At 36.0% G+C, this 15073-nt stretch overlaps 2 protein-coding genes across 2 annotated transcripts; both read right to left on the bottom strand.

Moving 5' to 3' along the window:
* Nucleotides 1-7636: 7636 nt before the first annotated feature.
* Nucleotides 7637-10096, bottom strand: LOC139094367 (uncharacterized). Its single transcript, XM_070645401.1, has 3 exons — nt 8789-10096; nt 8654-8730; nt 7637-8585 (listed from the first exon to the last, which is right to left on the bottom strand). The coding sequence occupies exons 1-3, from the start codon at nt 10021-10023 to the stop codon at nt 7957-7959; spliced, it is 1941 nt and encodes a 646-aa protein (XP_070501502.1). The 5' UTR covers nt 10024-10096; the 3' UTR covers nt 7637-7956.
* A 1509-nt stretch (nt 10097-11605) lies between these two features.
* LOC139094298 (uncharacterized) lies at nt 11606-14022 on the bottom strand. The gene is made up of 3 exons (XM_070645321.1): nt 12712-14022; nt 12480-12556; nt 11606-12371 (listed from the first exon to the last, which is right to left on the bottom strand). The coding sequence occupies exons 1-3, from the start codon at nt 13944-13946 to the stop codon at nt 11743-11745; spliced, it is 1941 nt and encodes a 646-aa protein (XP_070501422.1). The 5' UTR covers nt 13947-14022; the 3' UTR covers nt 11606-11742.
* Nucleotides 14023-15073: the final 1051 nt, after the last annotated feature.

Genomic DNA, 15073 nt, shown 5'->3' on the forward strand with positions numbered 1-15073 from the left:
TACTTTGAAGCTCTTCTCTGTCTGATCCGGTTTAGTTCACATACATTTAAAAATCTTTACTTAATCAGATAACACTCATATTGCAATTATTTACTTACTTCTTATTTCGCTGACCGGACAGATCAATTGCGATTCATGGCCTTCCTTAGTTTCCATCTGAAGTTGGCTCTATCGCTGGCAACACCTAAATTCCAATTATTCATCTATATTATCAATTTCTCACCTTTCAGAAAAAGCTGCATGAAGCCTTTACATCCCGTAACCTTGAAAAGTTCAAAATGCTCCTTCAACGTCCAATCCGCAAGTCACTTGCCCTCATTTCGTCACAATCATCGATATATGATCCAAAAAGCTACGACAGCCTCCGAGCCAAACGTTTTAATTTCTTTCGTAACAGCACAAGTACAAGATCAAGCACTAGCACGCGTACAAGCATCAGCACATCCACAAGCATCGATGAATTAAGTATGGATGATAAAAACAGCAAAAATAACACGAGAACAATTAATTTAAATAATCAAATTTCCCAGCGCATACTTTGTTATCGAAAAAACAACGAGGAACTAAGTTTAATTGAAAAAATCATGAAGGAAGTAGACAGTCACGAGTTCATTGCATTTATATGGACAGAATGTGATTTTTGGCGTGATCCAATTGCACTTTATGCTGTCAATTCTAAAGGATTGTGTCTTATGGACTTTGTGATTGAAAGTGGCGATGACATGAACTTATTTACATTCTTAATCCACGACTTGAATGACAAAAGTGTCGAAATAAGAAGCGATAAAAATTATTTTTTAAAAATTAAAAATGAAATTTTTACAAAAAAATCCGGAATTTCAATTTTTAGTAAAATTTATTCAAAAATTCAGTTGGATGTGACATTTGAGTCGACATGCTTGATAATATTGAATGAGATATTGAAGGAAATGAAGGAAATTATTGATATCCGTCGGGAGGTGAGAGTCGATGCTGTATTAAGCATGCCTGCAGGTCCAACACGGAATAATTTATTGAGGACTCTGATTAAGTATTGGAAAGTCAATTCTAAGGATTATCATTACTACCGCAATGCCTTCTGTGAAATTTCACCATTTTTTAAGCTATTTCTGTCACTTAAGGAACATGATGAGGATGATTTTGAGGATGCATTTCCTGAATATCTTGATTATATCCGTCAGAATTCAACAAATAATGAAAATTTTACAGTAACAATCCGTGAGGATACAAACATCTTATTAACATTGGCACTAGACACTGGAATGAGAAAGGCAATGCACATCCTAATCAGCTGTCAATCAATTGATCCACAACGTCCACAATCATCATTCAATTTCTCAATATCCAATGAATTGTCAATGCTTAAGCTCCTTGAAAGTGGATATTATCTAGGATATGAGGATGAGTCAGCCAAGGACGGTCACTGGTTTAATGCAAAGATCTTTGAACAGTTTTTAGACTCTTGTGTCACAATGGCACCAGCCAATGGTGTCAATCGTGATGACCTTAATGTTGGCATTCAGCTTGACTACACGTTCCTTATATCACCCGACATACGTCCAATTGTCATGAAAAATTATCAATCTGAAAATGGAAGTTTAATCTTTTCAGCTGGTATGAGACCACTCGAGTGGATACTCGAGAGTGATAGGTTACGTCACTTGATTACACATCCACTGCTGTCGACTTTTATTAATCTTAAGTCACACAAATTTTCACAAATTTACAATTTAAATCTTTACATGTTTTGTATATTTTATGTATTTCCATTTATGCTGCTGTTTGTGCATTATGATCCATCGGATCAGGACACGGACATGTTGAGGATCTTAATACCAGCTGCTGTTGCTACATTCTACCTTACTATCCGTGAATCAATTCAATTCTTTTGGATTATTGACAGTAAACTTGAATATTTTAAGAAAAAAAGTAACAAGCTTGAAATGCTGATGATTTTTACATCCTGGTGGCTGTTGATGGCACTTGTTACTCACAGCTTTCATTCATATCAAGTCTCATCAGCTTTTATTATACTTTTTGGTGCTATTGAGTTGCTAAGCATCCTTCCGTTCTCATCATTGTCAATTTACATGTTTATGCTTAAGGAAGTCACAATCACGTTCCTTAAATTCTTTACAATATTCATCCTCATCATATTGGCTTTTACATTCTCATTTTATGCAATTTTAAAGCCAATCAAGCATCAGAATAATCAGACATACAACGATACAGCAACAATGCAGGCAAATGAAGCTGTTTTTAAGAATTTTGAGAATCCATTTACGTCCTTTATTAAGACAATTTTGATGTTTGCTGGTGACTTTAGTGTTGAGCCATTTAAGCTTGACTCCATTTGGAAGCAAATATTATTCTTGTGCTTTGTGCTGACTGCTTTTATACTTTATAATTTAATTAATGGTTTGGCTATTAGTGACATACAGAAGTTGAAGGATGATGCTGAATTTTTGAATTTAAAGCAACGAATCAGGACGACAGCGGATTGTGAGAAGATATTGTGTAATTTATACTGGAAGATATGGTGAGTTGGAGTGGAATATAGGGGTTTGGAGCAAAGTTGCAAAATAGGAGCATGTGACAGGCAAAAACTGTACAATTTATTGGCAATTTATATGGTTTTTGTTACAAAACCATACAAATTATCAAAAATTTGTACGGTTTTTGCCTGTTACATGCTCCTATTTTGCAACTCTGGTTTGGAGAATGGGAATTTTGTCAAAATTTACTGGATATACGGGTTTGTTTCATGGGATTGCAAATATGTAGTTGATTGAGGTTCATGGAAATGACTGAAATTCAGACCGTATTCGGATATACCCTGGCTACTGTTTCGATCGTTCTCATGAACCTAAACCTGACCACACCCTTGCAAGTCGACTTTGAGCTCTTTGAAATAGTGAATGGCTACCTAGGGGTAGAATAGCTATCTGAAAATTGAAAATTTTACAAGATTTTTACCCAAAATACTAAATCAGTGACTTTCCCAATTTCCAAGATCCAGAGATCGAAGCCGACTCGAATTTAACTTGAATTTTGATCGACTTCGAGCTCTGCCAAGATACAAAACCCCCATAATAGCCCAATCTGATGGAATCTCATTAAACAATTCCAAATTTTCATACCATTTTTAACAACTTTATCTCCCACAGCGGTTCCAAAACAACAAATCAACACCGATCACCCCGTGACATTGAAAAGAACAATCTCGATGACAACGATCAGCACCTGAACTTCATCAAGAGAACCGCCAAGAAAATCTTAACATTTATCGTTAATCGATATCCATTCCTTCACAAAATGGACAGCCTTTGGATTGACCTTAAGTACAAAGCAATTTTTTATAAATTAAATAAAAATCAAGAGCCAATTTTGAGAAAAAAGAATGGAGCTGTTAAGTCCTATTCATTGGATGACGAAAGCTATGAGCAATTAATTGCAATAATTAAGAAAAAAGACAAAAATTACGAAGATATTGGCGAGAAAATTGAGTCAATTGAGAGAGATGTGAAGAGATTAATGATGCAGATGGACGAGATGTTGCGTACAATGAGAGATGAGAGGGATGTGAAATGAGATTGTCATGGATGGGGAGGAGGGTTGACCCTAAAACCCCCTAAATACACATCTGCAGATTTTGAACTGATTTAAAAATTTAATGACAGTTAATTTTGAAATTTGGGGGAGGGGACCCTAAGTCCACCAAACCACTTCATCCCCCTGAATACACCCCATCAGCTTGTGAAATAATTTGAAAATTAATTGACAGTTATTTTTATATTCACACCGTTTTCACGTGTGAATGTATTGAATTTGTTCAGATTGAAAAATCAGTTTTTTGGATTTTACAGCAAAATTAAGCACAATGACAAGTTTTGTTCTATCGCAAAAAGTTTGTGCCTGGAATTCCTCACCATAATCAAAAAACAGATTTGAAATTGGTTGAGGCATTGCTGAGAAAATCGAAAAATTCGCTTTCTGTAAGCAAGCAAACAAGCAAACAAGCAAACAAGCAAACAAGCAAACAAGCAAACAAGTTAATCAGCAAGAAATCTCAATAACGAGACATCGTAGAGACTTCTAGTTTTTTGCAATCGATCCGTGTTGCTCTATAGAAGAGCTGATTAGTTTTTGGGCATGCCAGGAGCAGCAGTTGCTTCTAAAAAAGCAAAAAACTTTCGTTTTCATACAAAATTTCAAAATCAATGTTTTCTATGATTTTTAAAACATTGAACATTGAATGAAAATTGATTCTGGAAATATGTGCCAAGCAAAGCTTGGCCTACCCGCTGGAGCCTGATCCCTCAAACATTTGCCAAGCGAAGCTCAGCCCGGCCTAGTGATCTGGAGCTTGATCCCTCAAACATGTGCCAAGCGAAGCAGCCTACCCGTATGGAGCCTGATGCCTCAAACATTTGCCAAGCGAAGCTCAGCCCCCGCTGGAGCTTGATTCCTCAAACATTCGCCAAGCGAAGCTCAGCCTACCCGCTGGAGCCTGATCCCTCAAACATTTGCCAAGCGAAGCGAAGCCTACCCGCTGGAGCTTGATCCCTCAAACATGTGCCAAGCGAAGCAGCCTACCCGCTGGAGCCTGATGCCTCAAACATTTGCCAAGCGAAGCATTAATAGCCTACCCGCTGGAGCCTGATTCCTCAAACATTCGCCAAGCGAAGCTTGGCCTACCCGCAGGAGCCTGATCCCTCAAACATTTGCCAAGCGAAGCTTGGCCTACCCGCTGGAGCTTGATTCCTCAAACATTCGCCAAGCGAAGCTTGGCCTACCCGCTGGAGCCTGATCCCTCAAACATTTGCCAAGCGAAGCTTGGCCTACCCGCTGGAGCCTGATTCCACAAACATTCGCCAAGCGAAGCTTGGCCTACCCGCTGGAGCCTAATCCCTCAAACATTTGCCAAGCAAAAATTATGAAGATATTGGCTACCCGTCATGGAGCCTGATCCCTCAAACATGTGCCAAGCGAAGCTTGGCCTACAATGGAGCTTGATGTCAAACATTGCCAAGCGAAGGAGGCCTACCCGCTGGAGCCTGATCCCTCAAACATGTGCCAAGCGAAGCTTGGCCTACTCGCGAGACTTTTTATGGGACGGTGTGAATATATCCGCATTGGGTTTCTACCCGATACACTGGTTGTGAATAAAAATTTGAATTTTTTTGTAATTTTCATTTTGTTTCATTTTTGAGAGATCAATTGAGGAAGTCAGTTGCATATAGGAACTGCATTGTGAATATTATTAAGCAGTCAATCATCATAAGCTGTAGTTTAAGTGTCTATAAAGTCAAAATTTAAGTTTCCCGCCAAAAATTCGTGACTTGCTTACTAAAATATACAAATTACCGACCGAATCTCCAAACCCAGCCAATCCTACCGTCCACAGCATCCTCAACAATCCCAAAAATTTCCCGATATACAGTCAGAAAATTCCATCGTCCACCACCAAGCAGCAAAAATCATCCAATGGACGATCCACATCAAAAGACATCAAATTCACTTCCAATTACAATTGGTGTCATGATAGCCACAACAGTCATTGGAATCTTTATATTAGCTCACTTCCTTCGAATTCTATGGAAGTATTTTAAAAAATCATTAGCAACATCAAATGACATCCAACTTGAGCCACAAAATTTGACAATAAAGACACGAGAAGATGCTCGAAAGTTGTCATCGTCGTGCATTGAAAAGCTACACAGTGAAGTGTTTAAGGAACTTAAAGTTGACGACGTCAATTGTGTCCAATTTGATTTAGAAAAATGTGATAAGTTGCTGTCAAGGTTTGATGAGAGGAGGTTGAGGACACAGTCATATAAAGTCAAGAGTGATCGAGGAAGTAGTCAGAGAGTGAGAAAATTTGGACAGACAATGAAGCCAATGAGGAATAAAACTGAGGAAGTGACATTCTTTGCTGGACGAAGTCATCGATATATGCAGGATGTGTAGGAAAGGAGTTGAGGTTCTATTGTGAATAAATTTACAAATTGTAGACTCAAATTGTAGTCAAAATCACTAAATTTACCTGAATATCATCATTTGGTTGATTGGTCAATAATCAAGTTTGTAGCCAACATGACTTTGGTATGGTGCCAGTCATGCCGACCTTGTGTCTGGATTTTAGATCGATTATAGCCCAAAACGTCTAAATTCACAGGAAAGCATCCATCGATTAATCGATCATAAACCCCATTCCAGGCCAACATGACTCAAGCTTCCGACCTTGTGCCTGAATTATTGATCAATTAACCGACCTTGTGCTATTCGAGTCATGACTGAAAATTTGCTGTAAATTTTCAAATTAAAATTAAAATATTTTTGTAAAATAATTCACAATTGTTCAATTCAAGACTGCATATACAGCATTTAAAGTTTTATAGCTCAGAGCTCGGGTACGCCTCAATTGCATACAATAATTTGCAGATGATTTAATTAAAAAGTTGTTAAATGTCTGACACATTTGGAAGGATTTTGCAATGTCAAGTTTAAGTTTGAATATTTTGTGGATTTTAGTTCACTTGCTGATCTCAATCTGAGCTGTTTTGAGTGATTTTTTTTTGAGGAAATATTCACAATAATGTGCTGGCTCTTCCTATACATCATCAATCGTCGACGATCATGGAACATTGCGAAAGTGGAACAAGAATCTGTAAAAAATAAAAATGTCACATTTTGCTTCAAAAGTCATGACATGGAGGAAGTGAAGCTTAAAGGATTTCGTAAAATTGATCACAATTTGAGCATACATCACAACAACAAAGCAGTTACAGTTGAGTGTCAACAGGCAGCTAGACTTGCTAATCATAATATTTTGATTTATTGAAAATTGTTGGAAAATAAATAAAAAAAAAAAAGTTTAAATTTTAACTTAATTTACTTCCTTTTCTGGATGTTCAATAGGCATTCATGGCCTGACTTCGATGATTCTTCAAACTGGATCTATCGCTAACTTCTGTCTGTCAATTTCCAGTACTGTATTTATCAATAGTCTTCATCCAAGAGTTCTTTGGTCGTCCTTGTACATGACCTTGTACCTTGGTCCTTGTATGTTCGGGAAAAAGGACAATTAATGAGCAAAATGGATATAATCTCTTGGGTGACCATTGAGCTCTTGGGAAGAAACTGTCGATAGAGACAGTATTGTACTTGATATTGGAAATTGGCAGACGTAAGCCAACAATAGAGCCAGCTTTAGGCGACACCTGTGGGGAGGTCATGGATCACAATTGATATTTATGACTAGCGAAGTCAGCAAGTAAGCTACTATTCTGTAATTATAAACACCCAATTCCTTTGCTGATACAAGAACGGAAGTCATGTGAAGCCATGTGAAGCCGAAAATTGAGGGGTATCAGGGGGTATGTGGGTGTAATGTGATGCCACATAAAGCGATGATAAGTAATCTAGTTCTGTAATATTTAAAAAATGTCAAAAATAAAGCAAGGGGCCGTTCACTTATTACGTTACGCAAAAAAACGAATTTCTAGACCCCCCCCCCAACACCCCTCGTTACAAAATGTCCATGAAAAAAAATTTTTTTTTTAGGCTGTTACAAAATCCTAGACCCCCCTCCCCCCTAAAAAGCGAACGTAATAAGTGAACGGCCCCCAATTAATTTATTAAAATTTTATAACTTTTATTTCCAATTACCCAAAATATAATAAAAATGTTAGCAAAAATCCCAAGATTAATATATTTATATGTGTACAGGGTTGTTAAAAACAGAATCTGGTGTGTTTTGAAAATGTGTCACATATATCCACACATTTTTCCCTATGCTCACATAAAATATGTGGTATATGTGTACACATTCTGTTATACAGAATATGTTTTAACAACCCTGCTTATGTACTTAATATTACAGGCTGGACAGAAATTGTAAGATATATCATGACTGGCAATTATCAAATGGACAGCCAATGGCTCAATTTCTGTCTATTCAAATCGATTTGTGGATAGGTTATTGATCCAATCGATGTATTTAGTCACATCCGTAAATACCGAATAAGTGTCAACATCACATTCACGATTTACATTAAGTAAGGACGCTGACACAATTCCACGAAGATAATAAGAAGTTCCATCAGTCACAAATAATCCATTTCCACTGTCACCAATGCAGACTCCACTTCCAGTTCCAGTTCCTCCACAAAATGTTCGTTTACTTGAAAGTTGAGCTAATAAATAGTTCTTAAGGAAGCAGTCTTCGTTGCTATGAATTGGAGTTTCGAGTATTTTTGGGATATTTTCAAGGTCTTTTGAGCCATCTTCACTTTTTCCATATCCAACAACGACACCAGTTGATGCAGATGAAGTCCGAGCGAGACAAATTGGTTGAATAAATCTACTAAAATTGACTTCTGTGTCCAAAACCAGAACAGCAATGTCAGCATCATACGATTCAGTTAAAGTATTCCAATCAGGATGCATATTGATACTTTGAACAGCATGAAAAGCTCTTCCGATTTCGACTTTTTTGTTTAAGTCATAAGTGCCAAGCTGAATGACGATTTCACGTGCCAACGTCGGCGTTTCCAATTCTTTATCTTGAATGCAATGTGCAGCTACAATGAGTTATGTGAGAAGGATGGTTAAGTGTCTGGTCCAAAGATAAATTTATATATAGACTTACCTGTCACCACTTTTCGGCTAGACACAAGTGTTCCACCACAAAAAAGATCACCAGATGGTCTAGACAGGACTGCAATCCTGAAGAGTATGATAGTCGACATTTTATAAGTCGTGTATATAAACATGCTGTACTTACCATGGAAAGTTACCTCTTGTAGCATATCTGCCACCAATAACAGTTCCAACTCCTTTGATAGGCTGTCCACATTGATGAGTACGAGTGATGTCAACATGCTGAGTTTTTGTTGCTTTATAATTCTCAAAACATGGCTTCAGTCCAGCTTTGATGTTTGTAATTCCATTGAGTACTTCATTGCTGCATATGTTGTTCCTCATATCTATCCGATTAACTGCTGTATTATCAATGAATTTCTCATCAATTTGATTGATTTTGTTGTTCCGCAGATCGATTGAAACTAAGTTCTTCCTGCTTCCAAAAGATCCTGCATCAATCATAGTTAAGTTGTTGCTATCCAAGTCCAATCTTTCCAAATTTCCTAAAGGCTCAAATGTATTTTGTGGCAGGTTCAAGACTTCATTGTTGTAGATGTACAGTTCTTTGAGGTTATGTAGACCAATAAAGGAATCTGAATTTAGGAGCTTAATTCTGTTACTAGAAAGGGAAAGTACCTCTAAATTGATCAAAAACTCAAAAGATTTATCTGGAACTGCAGAAATTTGGTTTTCATTTAAAAACAGCCATTTTAAATTGCCTAAATTTTTAAACCATTTTGAGTCAATTGACTGTAGCTTGTTATTGCGTAGACTAAGATATTCAAGTTGAATCAGTGGATTAAAAATATTTGATGGCAAAATGTTGATTTGATTTCCGTACAAACTTAATAATTTGAGTTTATTTTGGGATGAAAACAAATGTTCAGGCAATGTTGTCACTTGACTGTCTATAATCCATATTTTTGAAAGTTTTGAATTTCTGGTGAGCAGTTCATTCGGTATGGAGTTAAGCTGAGCTCCTTTTAGACTCAAAAAATCCAAATTTTCACACTTTTCTAATGAATTTCCATCAATTGAATTCATATCAGCAGCATCTGACTTCATAACTTCAAGATTTTTAAATTTTTCACAATAAATTGATGAAAATCTTTTTATGCTGCTGCCGTTCTTAATGTACAAGTATCTGACGTCATCATCAGTATGTCCAGACTTATGCTGTCCATTGATTGTTGTCACTGTGTTGATTGAACTTTGCAATTTTGTGTTTAAGGAGCAGGAATAATAGCTTTTATTCTGACTTAAGTAACCAGTAATCCTATAATATCGTATGCCATAGTCACAGTCAGCTGATTGAGCATCAGCACAGCCATGCATCCACAAAATTCCACAGAAAATTATCAGAATATTCACATACATTTTTTAAAACTGATTTTTCATGACTTTTTTTCTTATTCAAACTCGACTAAATAGCAGCGATCTTTACCGTCGGTGAACAGCACAAAAACTGAGAGAAGACAGCCAAAAAAATCTCAAAAGACAAGATTACAACAACAAAAATAGTATATGCGGCTGATAACATAAATTTGTTTGGCATTTCCAATCATAATTTTGTAGATTTTTTCATTCATGGGGTCATGTGCTGATTAAATAACGCAAAATATAGGAAACCTTGAGCTCTTATGCCGATTTTGGTATGGTACAGTTCAGGTGTATCGCTTTGTCATTCCTAGTGCATCACTGTACCTATGATTACAATCAGGGTTGTTAAAAACAGAATCTGTTGTGCTTTGAAAATGTGTGGATATGAGTGGATATGTGTGGATAAACACATAAAATGTTTGGCATATGTGTACACATTCTGCAAAACAGATTATGCTTTAACAACCCTGGTTACAATCCAATCTTGGGATATAAATCCTTAATTATTCCTGGACTTCCTTCCATTCTCCCCATTCTCTCCATTTCTCTTCCTTCTATACCCAGCAATCAAATCTCTGGCATACAAATCGACACAATTTACATGATCCTTGCCATTTCTCAGACTATACAGGACTTTACTTCCTTGGGATAGAGAATGATACATTATATCCGTTTTTCAATGATCATGTCTGTTGTCAATAATTAATATAGTCACGGGTATTCCCAAATTGTCAAATAAATAACACGAGTGGACATCCAATGAATTTTATTCACTTCAGTTATAAGTTACAATAATACTCAGAGAGGATTACTCTCAATTTAATCTAATTCTCAACATTGACATGAAGGAAAGCGTCGGTGGAAGTGTTGATATTGAAAGTAAAGGAATGGCAACTGGAAGTAGCGTCCTAATGTTATCACATGATGGACATAAGGGAAAAGGAAGAGGAAAGCATCAGATGGAGCACGAAGGATGTACGATTAAAAATATTCAATAAATGTTTACCCAAATGGCACATAATTAAAAGATGACATTGTGATGTCTTGATGACGTCATGTGATTGTCATGATGTGTCACTCGAGATACTTAATATTATAGCAATGATTTATGTCAACTAAAATTCTACCTTAGCTTACCTTAAATGTATATTAAAAGTTAATTAAATCAATTATTAAGCTTAAGGAAGTTTAAAGGAACTTAAAATAATTTAAATCTTTAATTAATTCCTAAAATTGCAACTGTTGATGATTAAGTATATGCTGATACATGCCCGAGCAGCATAATATAGTGAATTAGACAAGGTGCATGACTAAAGCCACAAAATTGATCATGCTCAATCAAATGGATTGAGTTAGCTCATGAATGTGCTCATTAAGATGAGGATGCACACTGTCTGTTAAGGACTAAGCCACAAAATGACACATACATGTCTTGTCATAGACCTGACAGCGTAATGAAGCCTTAATGATCCGCTGCATTGTGCTGCTCAATGGATATGACAATAAAAGTGTGAAATTGTTTTCTAATTTGTGCTTAATATCCTGTAAGATTTAAAAATGTCGAAATTAAAGCAATTAATTTATTAAAATTTTATAACTTTTATTTCCAATCACCCAAATTGAATCAAAAATGTTAGCAAATATACCAAGATTAATATATTTATGTCCTTAATATAATAGGCTGGACAGCAATTGTATGACATGTCATGACTGAGATTAGTCAAAGCGACTTGTGGACACGTTATTGATCCAATCGATGTATTTAGTCACATCCGTAAATACCGAATAAGTGTCAACATCACATCCATAAGGTCCGCCAATTAATGATGATGACACAACTCCACGAAGATAATAAGTAGTTCCATCATCCACAAATAATCCACTTCCACTGTCACCACGACAAACTCCAACACCAGTTCCAGTTCCTCCACAAAATGTTCGTCTACTTGACAATTTAGCTAATAAATAGTTCTTAAGGAAGCAGTCTTCGTTGCTATGAATTGGAGTTTGAATCATTTTTGGTATATTTTCATGGATTTTTGTACCGTCTTCACTTTTTCCATATCCAACAACGACACCAGTTGATGCAGATAAAGTTTGAACGAGACAAATTGGTTGAATAAATTCACTGAAATTGACTACTGGATCCAAAACGAGCACAGCAATGTCAGCATCAAATGCCTGTGTGAGTGTATTCCAATCAGGATGCATATTGACACTTTGAACAGCATGAGAAATTCTTCCGACTTCAACTTTTTGAGCCAGGTCGTAAGTGCCAAGTTGAACGATGATTTCACGTGCCAACGTCGGCTTTTTCACATGTTTATCTTGAATGCAATGCGCAGCTACAATGAGATTGACATTTTAGTCAAAAAAGGAAGGATACGCAGGTGGAAGGGATGGTTGCATGGTTGGTCCCAGTAAACATACCAAGCTTGCATCCTAAGACTTACCTGTCACCACTTTTCGACTAGACACAAGCGTTCCACCACAAAAAAGCTCACCAGATGTTGTAGACAGGACTGCAACCCTAGGAACAATGATAATTGACAGTTTATAAGTTTCATAAAACAAACTCTAGAAGATATTATCCAGAGTACAACAAATCGGATAATCGATCTAAAATCCTATACTAGGATCAAGTCTAAGGATAAGAAGAAGGAATACTAAACATGCTGTACTTACCATGGAAAGTTACCCCTTCTGGCATATTTGCCACCAATAACAGTTCCAACTCCTTTTACAGGCTGTCCACATTTATAGGTACGAATGATGTCAACATGCTGAGTTTCTGTTGTTTCATAATTCTCAAAGCATATCTTCAGTCCAACTTTGATGTTTGTAATTCCTGTGAGTTCTTCATTACTGCATATGTTTCCCGTCATATCTATCCAACTAACTGCTGTATTATCAATGAAGTTTTCATCAATTTGATTGATTTTGTTGTTTTGCAGAAAGATTTCAACTAAATTCTTATGAACACCAAAGGATGCAGCATCAATTGTAGTTAACTTGTTACTAAACATGCTTAATAATTCTAAATTTGTTAAAGGTTCAAACGTATTTTGTGGCAGTTCTGAGATTTCATTGTTGTAGATGTACAGTTTTTTGAGGTTATGTAGACCAACAAAGGAATCTGAATTTACGAGCTTGATTCTGTTACTAAAAAGGGAAAGTAGCTCTAAATTTGTCAAAAACTCAAAGGATTTATCTGGAACTGCAGAAATTTGGTTTTGATATAAATACAGCCATTTTAAATTGCCTAAATTTTTAAACCATTTTGAGTCAATTGACTGTAGCTTATTATTAAAAAGACTGAGACTTTCAAGTTGAGTAAGTGGATTAAAAATATTTGATGGTAAAAAGTTGATTTGATTTCCGTACACACTTAATAATTTGAGTTTATTTTGGAATGAAAATAAATTTTCAGGCAATGTTGTCATTTGGTTCTCTGTAATGAATATTTGTGAGAGTTTTAAATTTTTGGTCAGCAGTTCATTCGGTATGGAGTTAAGCTGAGCTCCCTTTAGACTCAAAACATCCAAATTTTCACACTTTTCTAATGAATTTCCATCAATTGAATTAATTGCAGCAGCAAATGAGTATATAACTTCAAGATTTTTAAATTTTTCACAATAAATTGATGAAAATCTGTTTATGCTGCTGTCTTTGCTAATGTACAAGTATCTGACGTCGTCATCAGTATGTCCAGATTCATGTTTTCCTATGATTGTTGTCACTGTGTTGATTGACCTTTGCAATTTTGTGCTTAAGTAGCAGGAATAGTAGGGTTTATTCTGACTAAAGTAACCAGTGGTCACAAAATTTTGCATGCCATAGCCACAGTCAGCTGATTGAGCATCAGCACAGCCTTGTTTCCATAAAATTCCACAGAAAACTATCAAAATATTCACATTCATTTTTGGTATTAAAAACTGATTTTTTATGACTTTTTCTTATTCAAACTCAACTAAAAAAACAGCGATCTTAAAGACGAGAGAGCAGCACACAAACTGAGAGAAAATACAGCAAAAAAATGTAAAAACAGAAGATTCAGTCGATCACATGTATCTTGTTTGGAGATTCTATACATAAATTTGGATGTGTTTTTATTGGCGGGGTCGTTTGCTAATTAAGTAACAATTTATTTTATTTATTCAATCCGAACCTTAACCATTCTATATTCTCTATTCTCTCCACTTCCCTTCCTTCCACATCCAACATTTAGACACATAAATCGACATTCTAACAAACGTGATCATTGAACCCTAATTTATCACCAAGATTACGTTTTTCAAATGAATGGCATAGCTTGTTTCTTTACCATTGGTCAGATTAAACAGGAATACATGGGATATAGAATGATACATTTAATCCGTTCTTCAATGGTCATGACTGTGTTCGAATGTTCATTTGACATTTAAATGTCAGAGAATCTTATTCTTTGCAGCAATGCCTTGATCTGTGTTAAATGGTGATTAAAATTGTCTGATGCTTGTGGATAGGTGCCATGCTGTATTATTATAGATTTTTGCTTTGTCTAGGCTTTACCCATAGTAGGTATGCCTATGCCTAGACTATTCCATATCAAGTATCTACACAAATCTACGCTAGGTTTTCTTACAAAAAGGCATGCCTATTATAGCCTTGGCTAAACCTAAACTATTGCTTTTGACTAGGTAGTGTCTTTGCCTAGCTATTGCCTTTGGCTAGACAAGCCTTGAAGGAAGGCAAATTTGTTTGACTTTCAACAGGTAATGCCTGTAATAGATTTTTTACTTTGATAGCAAATCGATAGGTGTTGGAAGGAAGAAGAAAGCATCAAATGAAATGGAACAAGAAGAATGTACGATTAAGATTTGGAAATGAAATAATCCATAAGATGTTTGCTCAAGTAGAACATCTTGTCATAGACCAGGTAACGTAGTGGAGCCATAGTGTTCTTTGGGAATGCAATAATCAAATTACAGATGGATATGACAATAAAAGTGAGAAATTGTTTTCTAATTTGTGCTTATTATCCTGTAAGATTTAAAAATGTCAAAAA

The sequence above is a fragment of the Chironomus tepperi genome, unplaced genomic scaffold (genome assembly GCF_022539635.2).
Source record: "Chironomus tepperi strain 1889 unplaced genomic scaffold, CSIRO-AGI_Ctep_v1 contig_354, whole genome shotgun sequence".
Lineage (NCBI taxonomy): Eukaryota > Metazoa > Arthropoda > Insecta > Diptera > Chironomidae > Chironomus > Chironomus tepperi.

Coding starts and splice junctions, on each gene's coding strand:
- LOC139094367 (XM_070645401.1), bottom strand. CDS start 10,023: ATGTATGTGAATATTCTGATAATTTTCTGTGGAATTTTGTGGATGCAT. Junction 8,731..8,788: donor ACAAGAGGTAACTTTCCATG/GTAAGTACAGCA, acceptor CATACTCTTCAG/GATTGCAGTCCTGTCTAGAC. Junction 8,586..8,653: donor TAGCCGAAAAGTGGTGACAG/GTAAGTCTATAT, acceptor AACTCATTGTAG/CTGCACATTGCATTCAAGAT.
- LOC139094298 (XM_070645321.1), bottom strand. CDS start 13,946: ATGAATGTGAATATTTTGATAGTTTTCTGTGGAATTTTATGGAAACAA. Junction 12,557..12,711: donor AGAAGGGGTAACTTTCCATG/GTAAGTACAGCA, acceptor CATTGTTCCTAG/GGTTGCAGTCCTGTCTACAA. Junction 12,372..12,479: donor TAGTCGAAAAGTGGTGACAG/GTAAGTCTTAGG, acceptor ATCTCATTGTAG/CTGCGCATTGCATTCAAGAT.